We start from the raw sequence: 25525 nt of genomic DNA, 5'->3' as shown, positions 1-25525 counted from the left end.
GAAAGTCAGAACATATGAATTGTTTTCTCAGGGAAATGACTTTCAGTAATCATATGTTTGCAGAGTAAGAAGTGGTCAGTTAATTATTTAATTGACTACCATACATTAATCATCACTGAATCATGTTTTTGTTTTTTTGTTTTTTTTGGTAAATGCAGCTTTTCCAGAAACTGTCAGAGATTTATTGTGCTAGTTTAAGTCATATTAGTGTGGATAATAAGATGAATGTACTGACACTAAATGGCCAAGTCCTTTGACAGGTGGTGTAATGAAGGCAATTTCTATCATTTCATCATTTTTATCATTCTGTCTGTCTCTTTAAGGATTCAACTTGGTAAATAATTCACCTCTAAATCAAATCAAATCAAATCACTTTTATTGTCACATCACATGTGCAGGTACATTGGTACAGCACATGTGAGTGAAATTCTTGTGTGCGAGCTTCACAAGCAACAGAGTTGTGCAAAATACAATAATGTAAACAAGCAAAATACAAGAATGGCTACATCTGAAACTAATAAATCTATAGCATGTACATATAAGAAAAGGCAGGTTGGAGTGAGGTCACATTTTAATAATTTTTGTTGCTCTTAGTGAGGTAACTAACTGACAAGATGACCTCGTCAATGGATGATAAAACTGATATTTGATATTTGAATTCATTAATAATATCTGAGAACTGGACCAAGAACTTCCACAACATGTCTTTTATCCTGTCTTCCTTCTCTCACTCCAACCGGTCGCAGCAGATGGCCCCGCCCCTCCCTGAGCCTGGTTCTGCCGGAGGTTTCTTCCTGTTAAAAGGGAGTTTTTCCTTCCCACTGTCACCAAAGCGCTTGCTCATAGGAGGTCATATGATTGTTGGGTTCGTCTCTGTATGTATTGTTGTAGGGTCTACCTTACAATATAAAGCACCTTGAGGTGACTGTTGTTGTGATTTGGCACTGTAAAAAATTAAATTGAATTGAACTATTTGTGTAGGTTGTGCACCCCGACATTTAAAAGCTGCAAATGAATGAATCTCTCATTGGACTCCTTCCTAAAGACAATCACCTGCATAGGTGTTCTGTTGTGTTTGCATTGAGTATAGTGGGGACTCCTGCACCTGATGCACACATAGCAATATAACGGCCAACCAAGTATTCAACTGATTGTTAAAAGAATTTTGTTTTTGGAAAATGTAAATAGTTCTAACAAATAAACAGAAGTTCACAGGCCTAGGTAAATCAGGATGTGAAGCATCCTGTTATGGATCTGTACTTCAAATAATGAATGTTAGTAGTAACGACTCCTTCAACTAATTAAGTAGTCCGTTATGATGCTTAATCACTAAAGCTCATTTACTACTTAATGCTCCTGTAGCTGTGTTTCCACACAAAGTCCAGATCATAACTGATCTCAGAGCGACTGCAAGACAGCAGTAATTTAAAGGATGGATGTAAACAGGCGACATGCTTCATGACAGCGCTGTCTGAGATGAAAGAGAAGCATGATGGCTTTACTTTGGTGTGTTTTAACTTGTGGCTTTTTTTTGCAAGTGCTGCTTGTCTTGTTTGTCCTGATAGAACAACACTGCTTGAAAAGCATATAATCTATATTGTAAAAAACCTTAATTCATGGAAGCTGCAGCTTTCTTGTGCTGGTTCACTCTGCTCTCTGGTGTAAATTGGTGCTGAAGGTATTTTCAGCACCAATTTACACCAATTTAGAGACTATATGTTGAGCTGAGTTCACTCAGTTAGGTACTTTGGTGGGAGCCAAAGAAACAAATATTGTGCTTACAATGATGTATGTGTACTATAGTCATCCTACAGCATCAAGCTATGAAGGTTTTACATTAGTAGTCATTTTCAGCATCGCTCATCTAGCATTACATTTAATCACATGCTGGTCTTCTGACGTTTTTCTCCACCGTGTCCACAACCTGTGATCAGCTCTGTTATTCTGTAAGTGATATTTGATAAAAAAAAATGTTTGTATTTAGACTCCAGAAATAGTGAAATTGTATATAAGGACAGCATCACACAACTCTGTGAAGAGAAAAAAGGCGTAACACCAATAGGTTTTCTGAGAATGTCTTCATGAACGTTGGTAAAAACATCTTTGACTGAAAGGGGAGTTTCACTCGTCCGGCCCACTAAAGATCAAAGCTAGCTTCTGTGGTTTAGACCTCATGCCCTAAAACACTGCAGATTTTTGCATTGCATTCTTAGAGGGTGTTTTTATTTATGAATTATTGTTAAGAAAACAGCATTTAACATCTTAACAGCCAAGCAAAGCCACTATCTATACTATCCATACTATATCCATCTGCTGGCAAGCCGCCCTCATCCACTGTCCTCGATTCTTCTTTTGCTTATTCAGACACACAAAGACGAATGTTTTCTGCTTTGTTTTTAAATGATTGACTATATATATAAACATTTTGTGACCTCTCACATTTATCTTGTGGCCCTTTGGTGTGTGCAAACCCCTCACTCCCCAGGTTGGATTCCTCAATCCAAACTAAATCCCATCCATTGTATTCCTGGAGCTTTATCACTTGTAACTTAACAGAGGAATGAAATCATTGTTTGCAATATGAGATGCCACATGTAACAGACTGGTGTGTTTGCTCACCCAGCCTTGTTTTGGATATCAAAATGGAGAATAGCTCCGGAGATGCAGCCAGTCATTTCCTAATGAGCTGCTGGCAGGCCGGCACTGCTTTGCCCGTCCAAAATGAAAACACTGCCAGATAATTGGCCAATTTCATAACTGGGATGCTTTTTCTGGCTTAAGCTTCTGCGAATTAACGAGCTGACCGTCACAATGTCACGGGTCAGTTCAAATGAAAACAAAAAAACTGAAAGTGATGACACTACAGGAAGCTAATGATGCCTGCCACTAGCAGGAAGAACTTTTCATTGTCAGAGTGAGTTCCGACATGAGCTAAGCAGTCTGCTTTGATTGCATTGCATTGCAGTTAGACTGAATAATATCTGTTAAATATATTTATATTTAAATACATGCAATGCTTCAGATAAGATAGCATTGTACTGCATCTCTCCCAATTCTTCTGTAAGCAACATTTTATTTATCCAGCAACAAACAACAATTTGCTCTGTAAGGATAATATATCTTCCAATCAGACGTTTGCTGTTCTGAGCACATCTACCAAAGCATAAGGCTTTTGGTACATGGACTTTGGACTTCACCCATTCATGCAAGCACATTTTCTATACGTTATTTTCTACATAGGTGTTTTGATTCTGACATTCACACACATTCATACTCTGTTGGATGCATCGGAGAGAAACCTGGGGTTAGTATCTTGCCCCGGGGTATTTGGCATGCAGACTGGAGCTCAAGGCTAACAACCAGTTATAAGTTTCACCTATTGACCCTTCTACTGCGCATAATCGACATAAACAAAAATATTAAATAGTTTGAAAAAATTAAAAAAATATGACTTGGAAAATGTTGTTGGGGCGATCGTGGCTCAAGAGTTGGCAGTTCGTCTTGTAATGGGAAGGTTGCCGGTTCGAGCCCCGGCTCAGACAGTCTTGGTAGTTGTGTCCTTGGGCAAGACACTTCACCCGTTGCCTACTGGTGGTGGTCAGAGGGCCCGGTGGCGCCAGTGTCTGGCAGCCTCGCCTCTGTCAGTGCGCCCCAGGGCAGCTGTTAAAAGTTACAAATAATATGAATCCAAAGAATGAGATAAACTGTCTAGTGGTTATTTTCATACTCTCACTGTGTCAGTCGAAGCAGGTGACTAATCTTTTTTTCAAATGAGTCGTGGCTCAATGTTGCTGCAATGAAAGAAACTGTTCAGTATTGAGATGTGACACAATGTTTCACAGTGACACTGATCTGTAATGTTTCTCATTGCTCTGTTTGGTTAAGGAATCCATTTCTAAGTTCAGATTGGGCTTTTTTTTCCTTCATGAGTGTGATAATCAAAGTTTGTCTGCAACTCTTAATAGGTGAACAACTTTTAGAGTTAGTCTAGGACAGGTATTAACATGTGAACTATTTTTTTACATTTGCTTTACAAGGCTACTTCTACTATTTGGAATCAGTGCCACTGGTATGAAAAGGTAGTGGGGATATAACATCCAGTTGGTATAAAGAATTAAAGTCACTCCTAATTCAGTTACATTCAATTCAGTTGTATTTAAATTGCACCAAATCACAGCAACAGTCACCTCAAGATGCTTAATATTGTAAGGTGAAGACCCTACAATAATACAGAAAATGACCCCCTTTGAGTAAGCACTTTGGCAACAATGGGAAGGAAAAACTTTCATTTCAAAGGAAGAAATCTCCAGCAGAACCAGTTTCAGGGAGGGGTGGCCATCTGCCACAACTGGTTGGGGGTGAAGGGAGGGAGACAAGACAAAAGGCATGCTGTGGAAGAGAGCCAGAGATTAGTAATAAGTCATAATTAAATGCGGAGTGGTGTATAAACACATGGTGAGTGAACAGGGGTGAGAGCAGGAGAAATGCTCAATGCATTATGGGAATCCCCCGACAGCCTTAAGTCTATTGCAGCATAACTAAGGGTGGATTCAGGGTCACCTGACCCAGCGTTTACTATAAACTTTGTCAAAGAGGGGAAGTTTTAAGCCTAATCTTAAATGTAGAGGGTGTCTGTCTGTCTGTCCAAATCCAAGCTTAGAGCTGGTTCCACAGAAGAGGGGCCTGGAAGCTGAAGGCTCTGCCTGTCATTCTACTAGTCCAGTCTAGAAGTAATAAATGCATGAACTAGTTTTTCAGCGTCACTCTGAAACAGGATATTTCTAATTTTAGAGATATTGCATGGATAGAAGAACACAGTCCTACATATTTGTTTAATGCGTGCATTGAAGGACATCCTGCTCAAAAATGACCCCATCTGCATAACAGTGAAAATGTATGCTACATCTTTTAATGATACTGGCTAAAGGAAGCATGTATAATGTAAACAGAACTGGTCCACACACTACCAGCTAACACTGTGTCTTCAAAATGCTAGAAAACTTTTAAATACAGAAACAAATACTAATACTTTTATCTTAATCTTTTATATACATGTGACATTTCTGTCTGTTTGCAAATCCAACTTTTTCCCTGAATCTTTTTGCACTCTCAGGAAGATCATACCTAAACTAGTGACCAACTATTGTTTTGTTTGTTTGTTTTTAAAAGGAAATCAAAGGAAATTGAAAAACTTTAATCTAGCATGAAATATTCATGGAGCATATGGTGTAAATGTATACAGAGAGTGCGATGAACCCTATCTGCCCTCTTGAACACAGGTTGGATAGGTGCGTACTGTCATGACAGCATAGTCACAGAACTGAGGAAGAGGTAATGGAGTCGAAATAATGTCCAACAACAGTTGCATGAACAGCTGTAAGGTTGATTCATATCAGCTGTTGCATTTATTGAAGAGGCCGTTCTAAGCAACTTCAAATGTGAACTCCGTCCCACAGACTGCCTACCTTTGCTCTTTGGCCTGTCCAGCTGGTCCAAAGCTCAGGCTAACAGGTGAGCAGGGCACTCACTGCTCCAACGACCCATTACACACAGTCTGTTTAACAACTGCCAATAGCTCATTACCTGCATGGGCTCTTTCACAGGCATACAGTTTTGACATAAGCTGCTGACTCGGTGCTGCTGTGCATGGTGGGCGTGAGGACAGTTGCTCACAAATGTTTAACGTTTTTTTCCTAAATAACCAAATACATTTTAAACAAAGCTGAATAGTTTGTAATCATTTTCCCAGAGGGACTCTGTCAGAAGATGAAGGCAACACTAACTGTTAAAATTAAACCTCCCCCTATTCCCTCTGAAACATTATTCCCCCTCATGGTCCAGCCTTGGATACCATCCCCCAGTGGCCCTCATTCACTCAAACTTCAAACCAACTGTCTCCCTCAGAGTGATGGGCAGGGGGGCTATTGTTTTGTGATCAGCCAGAAAGTCAACACACAAGAGGATAGTCTGCTTTTGCAAGACACAATCACCAGCACATTATGACTGAATGTTGTTCCTGGGGTCGCTGCATGTCCCTGGTCGTGCAGGAGGTATCATAAATAAAGAGAGATCCAGGAGAGTGAAAGAAAACAATGAGCCCCCAACCCCCTCCACCACCTTCCCTTGCTTCCAGTACTGTCTCTTCTCCCTATCAGCCACAGGCACATTGTATGTCAGAGGGCAGGGTGGGGAGAAACTGAAGCCAAGAGCAAGTAAGTAAGGCTAGGAGAGGAAACCTGGATCTCTGTAAGCCTGGTGTGTCCTGTCCTGGTCATTGTTGTCATCATTAGAGACAAAGAGACAGGAGACAAAAGCAGGATGAGAGAAATGGGGTCTGGCAGTGGTATATATATAAACGTAAATAATGAAAATAAGATTTTGTGTGTAATTCTTCTTGCGCTTTCTGCGTCAATCATGAAATTCATAAATCCAGGTTGGGTTGGTTCAGCTGTGATAGCTCTGCTGCACGGGGACACAGGTAATCCAGCAATAATTTTCAGCGAACAAGGGATTGTGATTTCTCCCCCCGTCAGGGAAAGAGAAAGCCGAAATCATCTGTGAAGGGCTTTCTTCTAGTGCAGCGCTGCCTAGCCTACAGCCAAGCAATGTCCTTGCTTTCACAGGGATAAAGCCGTCTCTGACAATGATGGGAAAAAAGAATTGCTGATGGAGAAGAAAGAGGCTGAAGTGAAGCAGTGATGAAAGGGATAAGGCTGAATTCGTGTGTGTAGGTGTGTGTGTGCGACAGCTGAATAGTTGCACCTTTGTGCGCGTCTTTATATGTCGCTGTGTTTCCATTGACACAGCTACATTTTTTAAATGTAATGACCTTAATTAATACTTTATATTTAAGGTTAAGTTCTGAATCAGTGGAGGTTTTCTAGCACAGCACTTATGTATGTTTTTGCACTAACTTCTAATTCGTATGTCTTAGTCTACCCTCTTACATATATTTCTTTTTTTCCTTTTATGAAATACTGTGAAAAACCTATTAAAAAACTTCACATAGAGACACAGCTTCCGTCCTCACACTCGTCAGCATACTAATGATGACTAATGATGAAGTGGTTCTGAACCTGAACAAACAAAAGACTTTTAATGCATCCATGTGCTTTGGGCTGCCTCATCCCTCTCAGTCTTTTTTATTATTCCACTATTTGGCCACAGAAGCTGAAGGTCAGAATAGTTCATGGTTTAAAAAAGGTGAAATCTTTTGACTTCCCAAATTGGACTGGGAAATTACGTGTGTGCTGAGGAAGCTGCCAATTTTCAGCAGAACATTAAAGAGAGGTGAAGACAATAACACTGATCATCTCATTACGGTCCAGTGACTTGCTTGGAAGTCTTGGGTTCTGACGTTCATGTAAATGTGAGGTTAATATCTACCATCCATCTAAACATCAATGGAGTCCAAATACACACAATCATTGTCCTGCCGCTTCTAATTGCAACAGCCTCCCCCATGAGGACAAGGGGAAGCCTCAACCAGAGCGGAGTGAGGGACAACACAATGTGACTGACAGTGAAGCACACATTACTCATTATGTTTTTTAAAGGTAGTACATTGCATTAGAAAGTAATTTGTTGCACTGCTTAGTACATTACTGCTGCATTACACCTAACATGTACTGTCCCATAATTACCATTTAACAACATAAAGCTATAATACTACGCACCATGCTGGTCCTAATGAGGACAGAAGCTTTAGTGTTTTAGTTTTGAGCCAAAGCCTGCAGCAAATGTGAAAACTGCCACGCTGATTGAAAAGTTACAGGTAGAAGCTACAATGCTGTATTAAAGATCAGAGTCTGACTGTTTGCCTGGAGAGCGCACACATTCAGCTTTAGCATCATTCTGGGTTTTTCCCTACTTTGCGTTAGCATGCTGTCTTTGCAGATGCACAAAAGTCAGTGTGGTGTTATCAGCAGCTATCACTAGCCTGGGCTTATTTTACCATCACATTCGTCTCCTTCTATCCAATGAATTTACACTTAGTGCCAATTTTTCCAGCCCTCTAAAGTGTAGGTCAGCTGACTGTAAGGCAAGTAAAGAAAAAAGGTACTTTGATAATTGTTTTTCCTTATCTGCTGATCTTCAGATATGCACAACCTATGTAGCTCAAGTAGTATCTCTAACTTTATTAAGTGATTAAAAAATGTGTAACATACTCATCCCCATCTCACTGGTTATCTGCAGGAAGGATTTGAGGACTGTAGATGACCTAAGGGATCTGCTGTTAGCATCCAGGTTTCAGATACCACTGATGGGTCAGAATTGTTTTGACAGTAAGATGGGGAATCAAGCAACACTGGTCCGGTGGTTTTAATGCTTTGGTTTATATGTGTATATAAATTCCTTCATGAGATTAAGTTCTCTTGGGGAGCTAATTGGAAATATGTTAGCATAAACCTCTGGTACGTCTTCATTATTGGAGCTTTCATAATCCAGTCCGTCTGGTACTCACGGAAATGTCATTTGTATATTATTGCAATATTTGTATAATGCCATTTTTTGGATAGTATTTGAATAAAAAATTTTTAATGACTGACATTCTACTTTCCACCACATGGTAAATGCTAATGCAAAAACAAACTTCTTCAACATGCTAACGCCGTTAGTATTCATACTAACAGTGCTGTCATGATATGAAAATGTAAACCAGTCATTTCCAGCTGTTTTCCTTTTCGAGTGTTTGGACTAGGCTCTCACTCGTTATCTCACGTTTTCCCCCTTGAGACAGTAACGCTTAACCCTGACACTCTATTTGGGGGTTTGAGGAGGAATGTGGGTGCCATTTTTCCCAGACTTTTTACATTTGTTCATCAGACAAGGAGAGCGGTATGGAATCGAAGAAAGCTTCTAAAGGGACCTTAAAGGCTTATTCAAACTGGAGATGAGAATAATAAGAGATTATTGCAGCATGAGTGCCTCTTAAATTCATGTATTTGTTGGTTATTTGGAGCTCAGGGTTTCATAGATCTGATTTCCGTTCCGGTAATAAAATTATCTCTCTTCATCACAATGTAGACTCCCGCTATAAGTTTCATAGAGAGAGAGAAAAAAGCTATGTAAATAAAGAGAAAAACAAATGGAGACAGAACAAACTATATGTAACTTCTGGCAGCACGTTTAAACCTTACAACAACAAAACAGCAACAAGTTGACACATAATACATTTACTCCAACCCCAACATCCTGAGGGAATACTTATTTAACCCAAGTGGGAAACTACATTATGAAATTAAGTTTTACCACCCAGCTACGTATATAACATACGTACAACTAGGGATGGGTATCGTTTAGGTTTTATCCGATACCGGTGCCAAACCGGTACTTTTGAAACGGTGCCGGTGCTTAAACGGTGCTCGAACCGGTGCTTAAAGAATGGAGAACACAAACTTTGTCCAAAAACCTCTTATGTTTTTATTTTAGCAGTCCCTTTTTTTCTGCAAAATGATAAAAATGTTAGCCTTTTCTGCTGATACAACATACCTCCTTTGGTTGGAATTGGTGCTTAAACAATGGAAAAAAACACAAACTTTGTCCTAAAACCTCTTATGTTTAGCTGTTTTTTTTGAAAAGCACAATGTTAGCCTTTTCTGCAGCTATAGGGCATATATGGTATCACTCTATCAAACAAGAAGACAGCCGCATGTAACTACGATGGTGTTTGCTAGTTCACCTTACATGCATTAATGTAATAACGTGGTTAGCCTACTCAAGTAAATTACACGAACAACATTAAGCTACTCACGCAGAGAAGAACGGCTGCTGCTGCCGTCATCATTTCTGCTACACTGGCAGGGCTAGGGGCCAGGACTCTCCTCTTCGGGTTCTTGGGGATGTTGCTAACTCCGGTCCGATAACAGGCACCACACCCGCAGTAGATGTGCTCGGTGTGAGGTCTCGCAGCAAGCTATCAAATACGGCATTTCTCAGCTTTTAAAAAAAATGCTATACGTCGCCAGGTGTTTCATCAGATTTGAGGTGTTACCTCCTTTGCACAGTATCACTTAAAGCACTTGTTGCAGGCTGCTGAGTTTGCATCTTTTGCTGTGAAGTACAGCCAGACTTTTGACCACTTCACCTTGGGCATTTTTAATCTGTAGCTCTGCTCTAAAAGAACGTACGTACCTGGGCCCGCCTACTATCCTTGGAAAGGTAAAATGATTGGCTAGAATCCAAAGTGTATGACATTTCAAGAAAAAAAAGCACAGAAATAAAGCACCAAAATAAAGCACCGAAATGTGCGCTGTTTTTCGGTCTGGTTACTACCGGTAACTACCGGTATCTGGTGCCATTACCCATCCCTACATACAAGGCTGGACTGGGACAAAAAATCGGCCCGGGCATTTTGACTAGAGACCGGCCCACCAGGATAAAGATTGAAAATGTGACGTCATTCAGGGGTAAAACCGCAAAGGATTCTGGGAACTTGTGGCAAGAGGTACTAGCGCACGCAGGCTTTCAATTGAACTCAGTTACACAGCGATAAAAAGAAACCCAAAAAATGGCAAGAAGCTGTTGTATTATTAACTGCAATAGCCGGTCGCATGACAGCCACGGGAAGCCGACGGGTAAAGAGATCGTTTTTTTTTTTTATCGGATTACGTCGTTGAAGAGAAATTTTTTAAGCCATGTTTCCGAAGTAAGAGCCGACGGATGGTCTGGATATACCAAATATAACGTCTCAGAACACTCCAGCTCACATGTTAGTCTGCTCCAAGCATTCCCACAAAGGTCAGAGTTTTGTAGTAGTTAATACGTCATTTTTCTAACATAATTGGTGATATAGGTTACAAGCAAGTCTGGCGCTGAACAGAAATTGTCGCGCTATGCTCCTTTGTTTATTGTGCATAAATAGTGAATTGTCCTGACACAATATTGCGTTTCGCTTCTGTTATTATGGTACATTGACAAAAACATATACTTTTATTCACAGGATAAAACAGTTGTTTTGTATCACTAATTGTCCAGTCGATTACAACATACAGTATTATTGTCACTGCTACATTTCTGTAATGCTACCAGAAATTATTTCCACTACTAATTAATTACCGTTGAGCTCAAAGGTTTATTAATAAACGGTTAACGAATGTGTATTTATGACGACGATTTGTGAGACTGGTAAACTTACCTTTGTTCGTACGATGGTCTTTCGTTCTACACGGTGCATTTCAAGGTCCTGTACCCATCCGTCGGTAAACTGTACCTGGGCTTGTTGCAGTGACCTGAAGTTACTAAACTTCATGAGTGTATGCACTCACTCCAAGAACCGTATAATTATAAATCTGAGCGTGGTGAAAGTTGGGCAGCACGCTAACGTCTTTTGTCCACTCTGTGTGCTCGTAAGGGTCTGACCCTTTCACTCCTTTGATTTTTTCCTCGTATCTTTTCTTTGTCTTTTCGTCGAGTCTGTCTTTGTACGGACCGGCATTGTTCTCCTTTTGTTTTGTACATTCCTTTTTTGTGCGGCAAAGAAAAAACAAGAAGGTATTGGAACCGGAGAATGAACGTTTTGCGGTGCTGCAAATGCTTGCATTTGATGCGGTACTTGGATTGTTTTGCCACGAGTTCCCGGCATGCAATGCGCGAAAATCACGTGATTGCTAAACAAGGGGGAGGGTGCATCCGGCCTCCTCGGCTGTAATTGGTCCAGCCCAGAGTCGATCATGACCAATTGGCCAATCCAACACCTTTCATTATATATACCCTTCCTAAAAAAAAAAAAAAAAAAAAAAAATCCATCGGCCCATAAAAACAAAAAATCGCCAGCGGCCCAAATGCCCGGTATGCCCGATGGCCAGTCCAGCTATGCCTACGTACAACTGAAAGCGCTTGGTTCCACAGTTTTCTGTGCACTATTTCTACAGAACAACAGAACATTGCTCTTTATCTGGTTGACTCATTCCTACTGATGTGTACTAGTGACCTCTTTTTCTAGGAGATGACCTCCCAGCCATCCATGCATCCTGACAAACAGCCTGGACTGTTGTCTGATCAACTGGAAGCTGGAACTCCACCCAATATAGAAGGCAAATAGAGAAAATAGGGCAAGTAACCAGTGGTAGAATGAGGGGTGACATTATAGGTGTATACAAACTCAAGAAAATACTCTGACCCATGTGTCCTTTTTCTGGTGGGACTGTTCTCAGTAAATCCAGAAATGCTTGGTTGTACAGAATAGTTCTGTGGTCTGGAATGAGTTGTTCCAATATTCTTCTAAAACAGTTTGAACAGTTCTGCTCATCTCTGACCGTAGGTAAAGCTCACGTACAGTATCTTCATAGACAGAGTATTAGATTATTTTGCATTAATTACACGTGTATGCCAAATTTTCATGGGAATGTTTCTAAATGAAATATCAAATGATGTATTTACCAAAAAGTAAAGAATCTCAAACTCATGGGTCAGTAATCTCAGCAAACCACTGCAGGAGTTACAAAAACAACCAAAATGTGTCCAGAGCTTTATTTTTGATGAAGAAACCTGAAGAAATGTAATCAAAGAAAGCATTAAGACCACAATCAACTGTGAGCACTGCAGTCTGAAACCAAAGTGGTCTGAATAGCATTGATCTTCCCTCCTGATTGCACATGTGCTGTCATGCTCTTTCATTTTCATTCACAGTGACCTTTGACACAATGAAGGTATACTTACAAGTCTTATTTGATCTGTCACTGGAGGCTAGGACTGGCAAACAGTAAAAGGCTACACTTTTAGTGGACCACTGTGATATTGTATGCACTCAGCATTGTGCTATAGTTTGCCATCTCCCATTAAAATGAGAATGTCTGCTGTGAGTGTTATTTTGCTTTATTAGATCAATTTTCGGTTCTAACAAATGAGCTAGCTGTGTGTATTCATGGTGTAATTACTTTCCCTTTCCAATTTGCCAGACAACACAGCTCTGTTCTGGAAATATAATGGGTTACTTTGCATGAAACATAGCTAAAGTAATAACAGAATATTAGCTTACCTCTCCACAGGAGTCCAGTGAGATGGGGGGGTCAAATTCAATGCAGGAGACTGGCAGTCTGTTCGTAATCACTGTGTAAAATCTAGCATTGTCTGATCTGTCTATGTGTGTGATTACTGCTCCCTGGAAGTGGATATGATGAAACAGGAGTATGAAATGGCAAATTATTTCAGGTTGCAGTCTCTAATTTCAGTCTCACAGATTTTGTTTTTGGCTTCCTGGTTGCATCCTCAGAAAGATGTGTTCTGCAGCTCTCTTTACAGCAAAATTGGTTTCATAAGCTTTTTTTTTTTAATCCTTTTTAGACTTTTAAATTAATAATATCCAATTGAAATTACTGAAATTATTACTTTGCTAGTTGGAAATACTATGCATGTTACTGAATCACTGCCTTTTCTTTCCTTCATGTAGTCCTACTGAAAATAAGGTAGCTAGCTGCTAGGCATGAATGGCTTCTGTCACACACCGTAACAGCTGGCCGGGGCTGCCTGTTAACGCCAGGTGAGAGAAGGAATGGAGTCGGAAGAGCTTGTATGTGGAGAGGAGACAATTTTGTTCAGGCTCTCTAGGGTATGTGTGTTGTGGGGAGGGCCATAATTGCAGTTGCCACTTCACCAACCCATCTCCCCGCTACCCTGCCACCTCGCAGCCCCAGTGCAGAATGGGAGAATTGGAAGAGTCATTTCATCTCACAGGAAAGGAATGGATGGGAGCTCTGTGGGGTGGGGAAGCAGAGGAGGCTAAATTACAGAGCAGCACAGTGTGCTAGCCGGCTGTGGGCTCTGACCCTCTGTCCTGACACCACTTGGTGCCTGAGAAAAAGATTATTTTGAACAAGGTGCGCATCTTCTGCAAGAAACTGCAGAGGTCGGGCACAGTAGCATCCTGCATAACTTCATACAATCCTATACTGCAGTCATGTGAAAATTGCATTGTTCAGTATAGAAAGATAAATGACTTTTTCACGGTTTATTTGCAAATATATTACTAAATATATTAATAAAAGAACAGCAACAGTTTAAAGTCATGAACAACACTTGTTACTACAAGCTTTGGCTCTAAAATTGACCACATCACAGTAAGTCCAGTCTTGTCAGGTCAGGTAATGCCATTCATTACTTGCCATTATACCAATAAGCTCTTTCAGCTAAACCACAGGTGGGGGCATAGGAGGTCTCTGCTACACAGCCAATAGAGACAACAAACCAGAAATATAGACACCAGACATCTTTGACAAAGTGAGGAGCAGCGAGCTTGTTTTTGTGTAGGAGAGAGAGCAACAAAATGAATATCATGATGTGTCAAAGATAAGACATCTTTTAGTAACAATAGGCTGAATTTTATTCCAGACATTTTAGAAAACAAGGAAATATGTTTCAATCCTGTCAGTGAGGAAAGTGATGCATCAGAGGCAACATCAATCCTCAAAACACCTCTCCAGTGTTCTCAGGAATCAGTCGCTCAAGAAAAGAAAACCATGGTTTAAACTACAGCCACGGCTGTTCCAAAACCCAGTGGAAGAGATTAAGTAAAGAGGAGAGTAGAGTGACACCAATGCTGTAATATATTTCAAGGTTTGCTGAAGCTCTTACGGCTTAGTGCCAATACAAACGCATTCAGGATTCCTCCATGTCCTCGTCATCTCACAAATTGAAAGGACAGCCAAGTCATAAAATGCAAAATTGTTGTCCGTCATTCAAAATAACCGCTTTTATTACCCATTTTGGTCCTTCATCATAACCAGTTTCTGCTGTTGGTGACCCATTCAGCTACTGTCTTCAGAGAGACATCCACACAGCTTATAGTACAAGTGCCAAACCTCATCCCCACTCATTACAGAATACAGCCAGTATATGAAACCCACTGGATGGTTAACCCCAGCAGATAAACAAGAGCTTAATGTTTGCTTTGACACCACAATCTGCCCCTCTCATCATAATGTGTGGTGGCAAACAGACGGGACGCCCAGCCCTGTCATATACCCCTATCAGTTCGTATATATGCAGAGAGCGTTGGAGAAAGCAGAAGGTGCGTCTCGCTTCACAGCCCTAAAATTAATGGTTGGGGCGAGGGGTGGGGGTGGGGGGTGGGGGTGCTCTCAATATAGAGTGATGGCAAAGAAAGAGGTCTCTGAGAAGAAGTGGAGATAAAGAAATGGATTCTTATAGGAGCAGAGACAGTAGAGAGACAATAGCGCTCTAGTCTAAATGGCAATCCACTGGATCTCTTGCCCATATTTCCTTTTATTCACACTGTGGGACTGAATCCAAGTTGAGAAAAGCCAGCAAGAGAAACAGGAAATTAGTTGCCCACCTAATAGCTGGACTGCTTTACCACCTCCCCCTCGTATTTTTTCCCTCTTTTTTCTTTTCATCCCTGAGGGAAGTTGGATAACAGCCATTCCCATTGAAAGGTGGATCAATAAAGAGATATATTATCATCTTAGAGTGCCACCCTCCTAATCAATTAATCTATACTAGAATTCGTTCATTGGATCCTCTTGAGGGGGTTGTCCTCTTATTACCCGCTATGAGTTTAAAAAAAGGTGCAGACATATGGGGGTCTCATTACTAGAAATGGAGAAGGAACCTTGAAAAGGTTCAAATGTCTCGCTATAGATGCAGATGATAAGCATTTAATGGCATTTCAAGGTAACAGTGATTTCACCACGAGTCGGTCTGCCTACCGAGATTATAAGCAATAGTCTTAATGACTTATTCTCCCTGCTCTGCTGCATCATCAGATATAGGGGCATAATCATGTGATTCAGAATGTACAGAGTGCCTTGTAGGCAGTGTGCCACTGATTCCATCTTAATAGTCTGTTATTTTCTGCTTCAAGTTTTGGCTATTTCCAACTTAAAAGTGTTCTCTCAAGGTTAGCCTTTCGGTGATTTTAAAGGTACTTTAAAAGATGAACTTGCATTGTTGAAAAAACATTTTAGCTTTAAATCAGAGCTCAAGTTTGGGGCAGCTAAATAGCAATTATTTTAAGCATTTGCACAATGAATTCACAAAAGGCTAATCTCTGACATCAACAGCTGTGGGCGTATATATCTGAGAGACTTTTACTTTCCCTCTTCCTCAGCTTTATCAGCTCTTGTAATTGTAGGCATGCAAAACTGCTCCTTGAACACTCCCAGCAATATCAGGACTGCCATCACTGTTTTTATACATTAATGGTGATTTATAGCCAGGAAGGAAGTGGTTCTGGTAAAGGATGTTGGCCATTTCTCTGTGGGAAGAACAATACATCAGTTCATATGGTCTTTTAAGCGCGAAAATAAGGAAAATCTTGTTTGCCTTCCAGTAACGAACAGGAGAAAATTATGTTGGCAAATTCGAGAAAAGAAAATACCAAGGTTTGCCGTGTGTAGCGCTCCATCTTTACATCAAAAGGTCATGAAATTAGATGAGACAACCCAAGACAGAGAGATGGAGGAAGGCTGTGAAATAATGTGACAAAGAACTAAAAGTACACATGCAGCTAATTTAAAAAGCAGGAAGTAAAACTAGGTTAAAAAAAAAACAAAGCAAAGCAAAACTATCCTTCAAAGTTAAACAATAAAACAGTACAACAGAAACTGTAATTGGCAGCACAACTCAAAATATAATAAGAATGCTCATCTCAAAAACACAACCACACCCTGGGAATATCATATCATGTGGACTATCAGTGTCTCAATGTCTACTGTGTCTTTATTTGTTCAACTCTAAAAGTGGAAAACTGGAACACAATGCATATGATGAATATAATGCATTCTTTAAAAACACAACAATAAATCCACCTATTGTACTTACAATGGTCCTCTACTAGCCATGTACTGGCTCCTTAAAATGACCCCCTATTTTAAAAGACACAAGGAAAGAACAAAATATGTCATTTTCCATCTAATGGACATCTCCAAGGTCACTTATTGTTCTGTCCTCAGAGTCAGTCACATCTATAGACATCCTTGGACAGGAAGTAATACATTTCTACATGACACTTCATGAATCATCAGGTTTGACCTACAACAATGCTGCTTAAAGAAGAAGGATGAAGCCAAAAGAAATTGTATATTTTTTAAGAATTAATCTGTCTCCACAACTACTCGATGCCATTGGGACAGCTTCATATACTGAAAGCACTCTTTAGAAAACCCTTCATGGTGATAAGTGCAAGAGATTAATTTTCCTTAAAATGACAAAGCACTGATAGTTTGTTGTTTGCATCACACATGCATGCAAAATGAGCTCTGTCTCATCTTAAATAACCGAATAGACTTTTAAATAACAAGTCTCTTTCCTTTTGATTATTTTGGAGCTTATATGTAAATGATATGTGTGTGGTACGTTGGTCTGAAAGCCTAATTTGGTTTCCATAAATTGATGTTTGGGGGATGCTTGATATTTCTCACTCTTCTGAAAGGCATTTGAAAGCCATTCAGAGTGGAACAGTTAAACAGCCTGCAGAAACAGTGCAGCCTTGGCCAAAAGAGGGGAAAAAAAGATCCTTCATACATCATAGGCTCCTTTCACTTAAAGTCATTAGTTTATTTATAAATGTAGGCTCAGCTGCCCAGTGCATTACTGAATATGACGATACGTTTGTCTTGAAGCGTGCTTGCCATGTGCTGAATTCAACTCTTTCAGTGGATCTGTTCTAAACAACTGTGGAAACACTCTTTTTTATTTGGATTGACATTTATTGTTTGTAGATTCCAGAGCCTCTGTTCAAACACTGGCTGGTCTAGAGGTAGGGCAATGAAAAGTCTCCTGCCGACCAAACCATCAATTAGCCTCCATATATTATAGAGGCCGTCTTTTCCTATGCTGCCAGGAATTCCAGGAAATGTTTTAATGCTGGCATTTCACAAAAGTTGACTCTACGTGGCCTTTACAATGCTTTCAAATGAATAGCAAAAATTATGCCCTTTCCACACGCAAATCTTTGTGCGTGGAAAGGGCAAAACTCTGTGGTCTATGGCTCAGCTGCAAATGTGTTGCACAGCACCAATCCACACTGATGGGCTGTCATTGTAATTCAGTTCCTAATGTGGATAATTAGTCTGAATTCATGGAGTGCTTGATTCCACTGACAGCTATGCCAAATGTTTGATGAAAGCACCAAAGTAGCGGCATCAGTCACAGACAAACGGAAATGCGTTTAAGTGGAGGGCCTCATCATGTTTTATTCAATCACAGAGCAATGCTCAATTAATCAGTTTCTGCAATTAAATTAAACATGTACATGCATAAAACATGAAAGAAATATCAGGGGTGTTTAAGTGGCGCTTGCTTCTCATTTTTCCTGTTAACCCAAAAAGAGAGAATTTATTTTCAGCTCTCTGCAGCAGACACTGTGACCTTACTGATGTGGAATTATTTCTGTTTCATGCAATGCTGAGAACACAGCGAGACAGAATGTGTTAAAGCTCAACTTAGTATGCGCAGCTTGATGCAAACCACCATTCAATGCATTTCTATAAATGTCAAGAGCTGTGTGTTTACCAGGTCTTTCTGACCCCTAATATTTATTCAGCTCAACAGCACTCTAGCCAATCATTCCTTATTGCAGAATTGTGGCTCTTAAGTCAAGTTTCATTGGCTGCAGTTTGCCGTATCTCCTGGCACATGTAATATTGCTTTTCGCTTTCCATCAGTTGCAGGCAGAGCCTGTGCTCAGATAAATAGTGACATTTTGCAGCAGTGTGGGGGGCTTGTTTGCATCTTTTAGTGCCTGAGTCATTTCTATCGCCTTATTTGTATACATAGCATCACAGTCGGCACAATCAAAGGTCGTACACATGTAAGAGAAATTTGCATTTGGATTCAAACTATTGCCAAAATCATTTATGCCTGTGTGTTTAGATAACAGCCATGAGATAAAAGCTGACATTTGCGCCTCATTGAGTATTATGAGTTCAGTTTAAGAAAAAAAAAAAGGTGGTTTCTGAATGAATGCAAAGATCATGAATCTTTGCAGCACTACATTAGCATTCATGCTCTTCATAGCGTGTTCAAGGATGCAAAATATTCATATATATAACTATATAGATGTAAGATAAAGTGTCCAAGCTGTCTTTGATTGCATATTATACATCTGGATTTTTTTGAACAGCATGGTGGCTTCTTCTCAATGCTGAGGAAAATTCACAGCTTAAGTGGGAAACATCTTACCAGCGCATGGAGGACACAGAAACGGAGTAACAGAGACAAAGTACAAAACTGTTTGGATTACTTGTGGGATTCTGTATTGGTTACTCGTCTCTAATCTTCATCTAAGTTACAATTATAGCCAAAATACAATCTGACGAAACACTAACCGTAACTACTTTTCATGTCCAGATCAAGCACACTGAGTAATCACCCACAGTAATGGCTGAAAAAAAAAAAAAACCAAGTAAATATTTCCATTAGTAACTTTTGCCATTTTATTATTAATCCAAGCAGATGTTATGGGAGTTACGAGAAGGTTCACAAATGTTTTGCTTCAACTGTAGTTGCCTCTGTTGTGTCTCTAAGACCCTGAAGTTTATTTAAATCTGAATTTAACAGAAATGACTAACTGGTCATGGTCCTATCGTGTTTTGTTGGTTAGAAGGTATACGAACATTACATACATAGCCTGACAAGGTTTCACTGTAATGGTCCCTCGGAGGCTCCCGCAACATACGCATTGAAATTGAGCGCACTGGCCCTTTAAGAGAATGGTACTGGAGTGGTAAAGTTAGTCGGAATTAAACAAGGATGAACCGGAGGCATGCTGAGTCTGCCTTCAGCATACTGTTACAGCAGGCTGGTGGTTTTGTCACAGCTTAACTGAGATGTGCTTTTGTTAATAGTGTAGATTCTCCCTCTCTCTCTGTGTAGAAATATATATATATATATATATATATATATATATATATATATTCCGGAGTCGAAACTATTAGATGAGGTGCCCTGACAGGTTGAATGATTTCTGTAACCAATGATTCACATTTTGTTAGGTCAGTCAAGACCTGCCGGCTCCACTGGCATTAACACAGCTGTTTTTTAATATTCATTTTCCAGTGATTACCCTCTTAAAGATATGCTTCTCTAATTTATCAATTTATAATATAGCCGTAGGCATTGCATCAGGTTGCTTCATCAGAATTTTATTTTGAAAGCACAAGCGGAAGCCGGTAATGCCATTGTGGCCACTGTTACCGTGGTGCGCTTTGGCTCCGGGAGCGCACTGTTTGCTGCTGAGGCTCAGTGCTGGTGGCGGAGCGACAGAGAGGGACGGAGCAGTGACACACATGGAGCTGAGCTTTTAACAAAGTGGACGTTTCGTCCTGGTACGATGACTCCGGCTACTTTGGGGCTGTTTTTCTACAGGACTAAGCCCTGATGAATGTTTCTCCTCTGTTAAAAACAAACAAATAAGAGGAAAAAACGGGACTCATTGACCGGGCGCCGCCTTCACCTTACTCTCAGCCGCCCCTCCGATCATCACCTGCAGCTTGCTTTGTACGACACTAAGCGCAGATTTTGCAGAAGCCTTGAGGGATTAAAGTTTGAACTTATGGTTTATTTGTAGAGCGGCTGAGATGCTGCCTGCGGAGTCCGCTGCTAGTTGCTGACATTTCATACCATAGGCTGGCGCTCATTTGTGGGTCTGTGTGGAAATTATAAGTGCTGCTGCTGCTGTTTGACAGCCTAAAGACTGCCACCAACCTTATCTACCTATGTGCACATTTGTATAATGGAGTACAGTCCGGCTCTGGTTCCCTTACTGGTTGTATTTGCACTCGGAAGTTTGGCATATGGTAAGTTTTAAATTGCTTGTTTTGTGGATTTGGTTATCAAACAAACAAAACACTTGTACAATGTCCGTTATAAAGTTTACAAAGTTACTATTTCACATCAGTCAGCTGATCTTGTAGGAAGCCCCCTTTATGTCAGCATTTGTGCATAAGTGAGTAATCCTCCTAGATGATGTCACTTAAAAGGCCACTTAGGAACAACAGACAGCAGAGTAGCCCATATGCAGCTTTACTGTGTGACCTGCCCAGGGGATACTGGATTATCACCAGCATCTGCTCCCCACAGAAATCTGACTTTGCTGGCTCATTTATCTCTAGCATTGGGCCCATTAGATGAATTATGGACACAATGCAATTGTGAAACAAAAACCCTTCAGTTTCTTCTCCACTACTGTAAGTGAGTGTGGCAGGGTTGAAAGTTTGAATCCCTCTGTGGACAGCATTGCTAAAAAATGCATGCTTTCTTGCTACTGTACAAGGTTTGGTGGAAAAAGCCTTTACCAGCTGCTGCTGCGTGTAAAATGTTAAGCAGCTCCTCTATGTCCCAGTCTGTGTGGTGGAGAGTACCAAACAGTGTAGGTTTAAGTGTCACCGAATCCCTGGATATAAATGTATGATGCACAATATTGGCTTTTGTTGTTTCATGACTCTGCCTTCAGACGTATGCATATGGTGCTTTTGATTTCAGCTTTCAGAAGCGAAATCTGCCACATACGCACACTACGAGTCATAGTATGGCTCTTTCTTGTAGACATCAGACACCTCTGGGATGATAGAGATATGTTTAAATGAGACTGCTGGATCCTCAGATCCTCCATCAATCACACGTGTATAACTGAAATTGCTGCCAGTTGGCTACAGGCTCTTTGTCAACATGCATTCATGTCTGTGTTCAGCACAGATGAACCTCCATGTGCGATGTACTAAAGCAATGTTTTTTGACACAAGTGGGATGATATCGTTTGTGTCAGTGTGGTGTCTTTGGGCCCAGCCCCACTGCTGAGGCTCCCTTTTACAAGCCTGTAAACATTGCCTATGAACTCAGCATCTGTGAAAGTGCTCCTTCACTGACTCCAGATGCTCCTCTGGGACTATAAAGGCTGGATTAAAGCTGCTTATTTTCACTTTAGCAGTTAAAAAAAAGAGAGAACTGTACTGTTTTTAGCAGCAGACTTCCCCCCCGTCGGTAAATTTACATTTAAATGTGTGTTCTTGTCACACTCTGATACTGTTATACAAAGTGGCATAGATTAAAAGGAAGAAGAAGCTTCAGATCAGTGCCAGCACAGATATATGTGGAGAAGAAGACGCAATGAAGAAGAGTTTAGGAATGATTCTCCATCCCTCGTCTTCGTGTGAAGGGGCCGTTCATGCGGAGCCAGAGTCACAGAGTCTGGTCTCAGACTGTTTTTCCAGTAATATGACACTGGAATCTGCCAATCACCGCTGTCACTATCAGTCACCTCGATGACCTCAGGAAACTCTTCTCCAATGACTGTCAGTGACTCATGTGTTTACAATGTACTTTATTGATGTGACTTCAAGGCAGGAGCTGAAAACAGCTGCTTTGTTGCAATGTGGATGTCCTCACCAGACTAGTTGCCAGATGAAATAGCCGACACCAAACCTAGATAACCACTCTGTAATTACAGTCTGAGCACACAGCTCAATTTCCTTTAGGGAGGGAAGTACCGTGGGGTGTAATGTGGCTGAAATAGCACAATTACCGAGATGGCCATTGTTTAAAACCCTTTCTTCTGTTTCTGGCAGTTGTGCATTTTGCGCACAAGGTTTTTCAGACATGCTGTCAGCCTCAGTGAGTTACAGTGGAGGAGGTTTGGAGGGGTTTAATGGATTGATCAAGGACAGTTTGACAGGAGTTATAACTGCTGCTGAGATTGTATTGAGATGTCTGAGTAGTCCTCTTTAAAGTTGGGCACAACCACTAGATCCTGGTGGCAAAAAGACCAGTTCACTCTAAAACCAAAACCACGTGAATGACTAAAGTAAAAAGATGTGTATTTTTATTTTTCCGAATTTCTAAGATGTGTCCCACAGAGATGAATGTGCTGTTTGAAAAATGCTTTTTGCACAAACCCATGGACGTACTAATGGACACTGATACAAAACAGTTCTTGTGAATTCTGTTGGCAGTCAGTAACCAGTACAGTGTTTCAAAAATGAGATAGCACCGTTCCATTTAGGTGGCTATTCAGATGGAAGCCCAGCGCGAGACTTTTACCAGCTGCACTCCACATTGTAAACCTAGATTTACTTTGTTATTTTTATGTTACAGTCATCACTGCCGACTGGAATGGCTCCTAACAGCGCTCCAATATGCAGTAGCTCATTTTGTTTTTGCTTTTGGAATATTGACAACATTCTTTTTTCTGCAGAAAGAAAAAAGACACAAAAAGCTTTGTAGTCATTTCCGAGAACAAACATGCACTCGCACAGTGAGCGTACCTTCCTCCTCCCCCCACCTGCCTGCCCATCTGTTCTGCACAGATCAATTAGGCTGTCAATACATTCAAGCATGATGCACTGAAATGAGGCACAGTGTAGCATTCAAGCTACAAGAAGATCCTAACTTGCGCCGGTTGAAAAATAAGACTCGAAATCGGGGCAGGGAACTAAAACTCCTCCTCCTGTTACCTCAGAATCAGCAGCGTTAATCATCCATCCACTTTCTGAATCTTATTTGAGTAGTTTTGCTTTTTTTTCAAGCTGCTGGTCAACCAGTTCTAGAAATGAATAATAAGTAATGCTAAAAAAAACATGAGGTGAATTTGCGTATGCTAGTCGTTGAACAGCCGCTCATTATGCGTACCCATGATAATAGAATTTCACAGTCACAAATATCCATTACACATCAGATTGACTGCACCTCATGATGCATTAATAACAAGTTATTTGTGTACTGGGCTGTAGTAAATAAATAAAAGCACTTTGTAAACATGTCAGTGGGGTGTTTTTGCTCGTTCATCTCCAAACTAAGGCTTGCGCTCCCTCTCTTAATGGCACTGCTTATTATCTATGCTGCATGTTCCTACCACAGCGAGCCAAAATCAACAAACACTGAGCTCCTTCTTCATCAGGCATCAAGGGAAAGGACTTAAACTCATCTCTATTTAGCAGCGGGTGCTGGCAGGCCAAGTTACCGTAGCACTCCCTACTCCTTGAAGGTCTCAAGTGCAACTGCCTTTAGGGCCCAACACAGTATACCTAAGCTTCCAGCCTTGGGCTGCAGACAGATGGATTACCCCTAACATTAGATTTCAGACAAAGATATCTCAAGTACAGTTTTTGAATAATCATTTCACTTAAAAAGGGAAATATGTTATCCAAACCTACCTGCCCTCTGTGAAAAAATAATTCTCCCTTAAATATAATAACTGTTTGTGCGAATTGCATTCAGGCTGGCAGTGAGACACAAATCTGAGCGCACAGCCCATTGCTAGTCAGTGGTGCTGACCTTCAGTTACTTGGATGAGTGACAAAACATTTCTCCCATATGAACACATTCAACTTAATGGGATTTGCTTACCTGGATGATTACCCATATGGAAAAGATATATATAAATCTTATAAAGTTTGTATCTGTCTTGTGTGAAACTTGTATGAAAAGCATACAAGAGTGAAAACAGATATAAGATCCCTAGAAAAATTATATAAATGAAACTTGTATGTTTTGGATACTTACTAAAACAATATATGAAAGTGGCCACTTTCATGAGTAAATCATATAAGCCTTATATGATTCACTATATGAAGTAGGCCACATCTTATGCAAGTCTTTTATAAGTTTTTACTAGAGCTGGGCGATATGAGATTTTTTCATATCACGATATGTTTTTTTCATTTCAGGCGATAACGATATCTATCACGATATAAGCCAAATAACTATATTTGTAAGATTTAAATGTGCCGTTGCTCACAAGTAAAATGTGAAATAATCAGCAGCTTGTTTTTATTTAAATATTTATTTCCCATAATAAGTTCAACAGGGTAGATGTACTTAAGGAACATGAGACTTTTTCAGATAAATAAAGGCAAATATTGCAAACTACACAAAAGGCAGCCGCTAAAGCGTTTAAGTTTCAAAATAGAACAAACGAAACAGACTAAATTGTCAATTCCACTTAGAAACAAAATATTAATTCTAAAAATAAATCTTAGTTTGTTTTACAGAAGAACAGACAAAACTGACTAACTTTTGTCAATATCAAATAAACTGAGAACTAAAAGGAAATTCTCAATCTCTCCTTGTTGTATAGCTGAGCTTTTCAAACAGTTTTAACAGTTACTTTAGTCTGACAAAAGCCGAATGACGAATTAGCGCTTCCAGTCAGAGACTGAGGCTACGTCCACACGTACACGGGTATTTTTGAAAACGGAGATTTTCCGTTTTCGTTTAAAAAAATAATCCCGTCCACACATAAAGGCAGAAATGAAGGAAAACGCTGCTATGAACATGCCAAAGCAGCAGGTGGCTAGATTCCTAACCGTGCAGAAATGTTGGCCAATCAGAAGTCTAGAAGCCTCGGTGGGAAAAAGTAAACAAAGCTGGGGCATAGAAGCAGAACCGAGTCGTATGTGTGGAGGACAGTAACTGTGTGTATATGTAAGCATTTAAACACTGCAGAGAGTAGAATTAACAGTATTGTAGAAATTCATTTCACCGAAACAATAACGTGGCGCACAGTGTGACGCATGCACCAGTTTATTGTATTTCCAGACTTGCTTTCGGCACAATTTACAGTGCACGCTAC

General features: G+C 40.3%; 1 protein-coding gene across 5 annotated transcripts in view; it reads left to right on the top strand.

Moving 5' to 3' along the window:
• robo3 (roundabout, axon guidance receptor, homolog 3 (Drosophila)) overlaps positions 1-25525 on the top strand; it is a 177456-nt gene that overhangs the window by 57666 nt on the left and 94265 nt on the right. The window contains exon 1 of one of the 5 annotated variants that reach the window (XM_005943359.3): positions 20139-20756. The exons of the other annotated variants lie outside the window; for them this stretch is intronic. Within the exon in view, the coding sequence (XP_005943421.1) occupies positions 20693-20756 (64 nt within the window). The 5' untranslated portion in view covers positions 20139-20692. Of the gene's footprint in view, positions 1-20138; positions 20757-25525 lie in introns of those variants that run through there. 5 annotated transcript variants of the gene reach the window in all.

Source organism: Haplochromis burtoni, unplaced genomic scaffold (assembly GCF_018398535.1).
Source record: "Haplochromis burtoni strain Fernald_Lab_line unplaced genomic scaffold, NCSU_Asbu1 Contig_360, whole genome shotgun sequence".
In the NCBI taxonomy this organism is placed as follows: domain Eukaryota; kingdom Metazoa; phylum Chordata; class Actinopteri; order Cichliformes; family Cichlidae; genus Haplochromis; species Haplochromis burtoni.
Note: the sequence above shows the minus strand (reverse complement) of the source record. Positions and strands in the feature narration are given on the sequence as shown.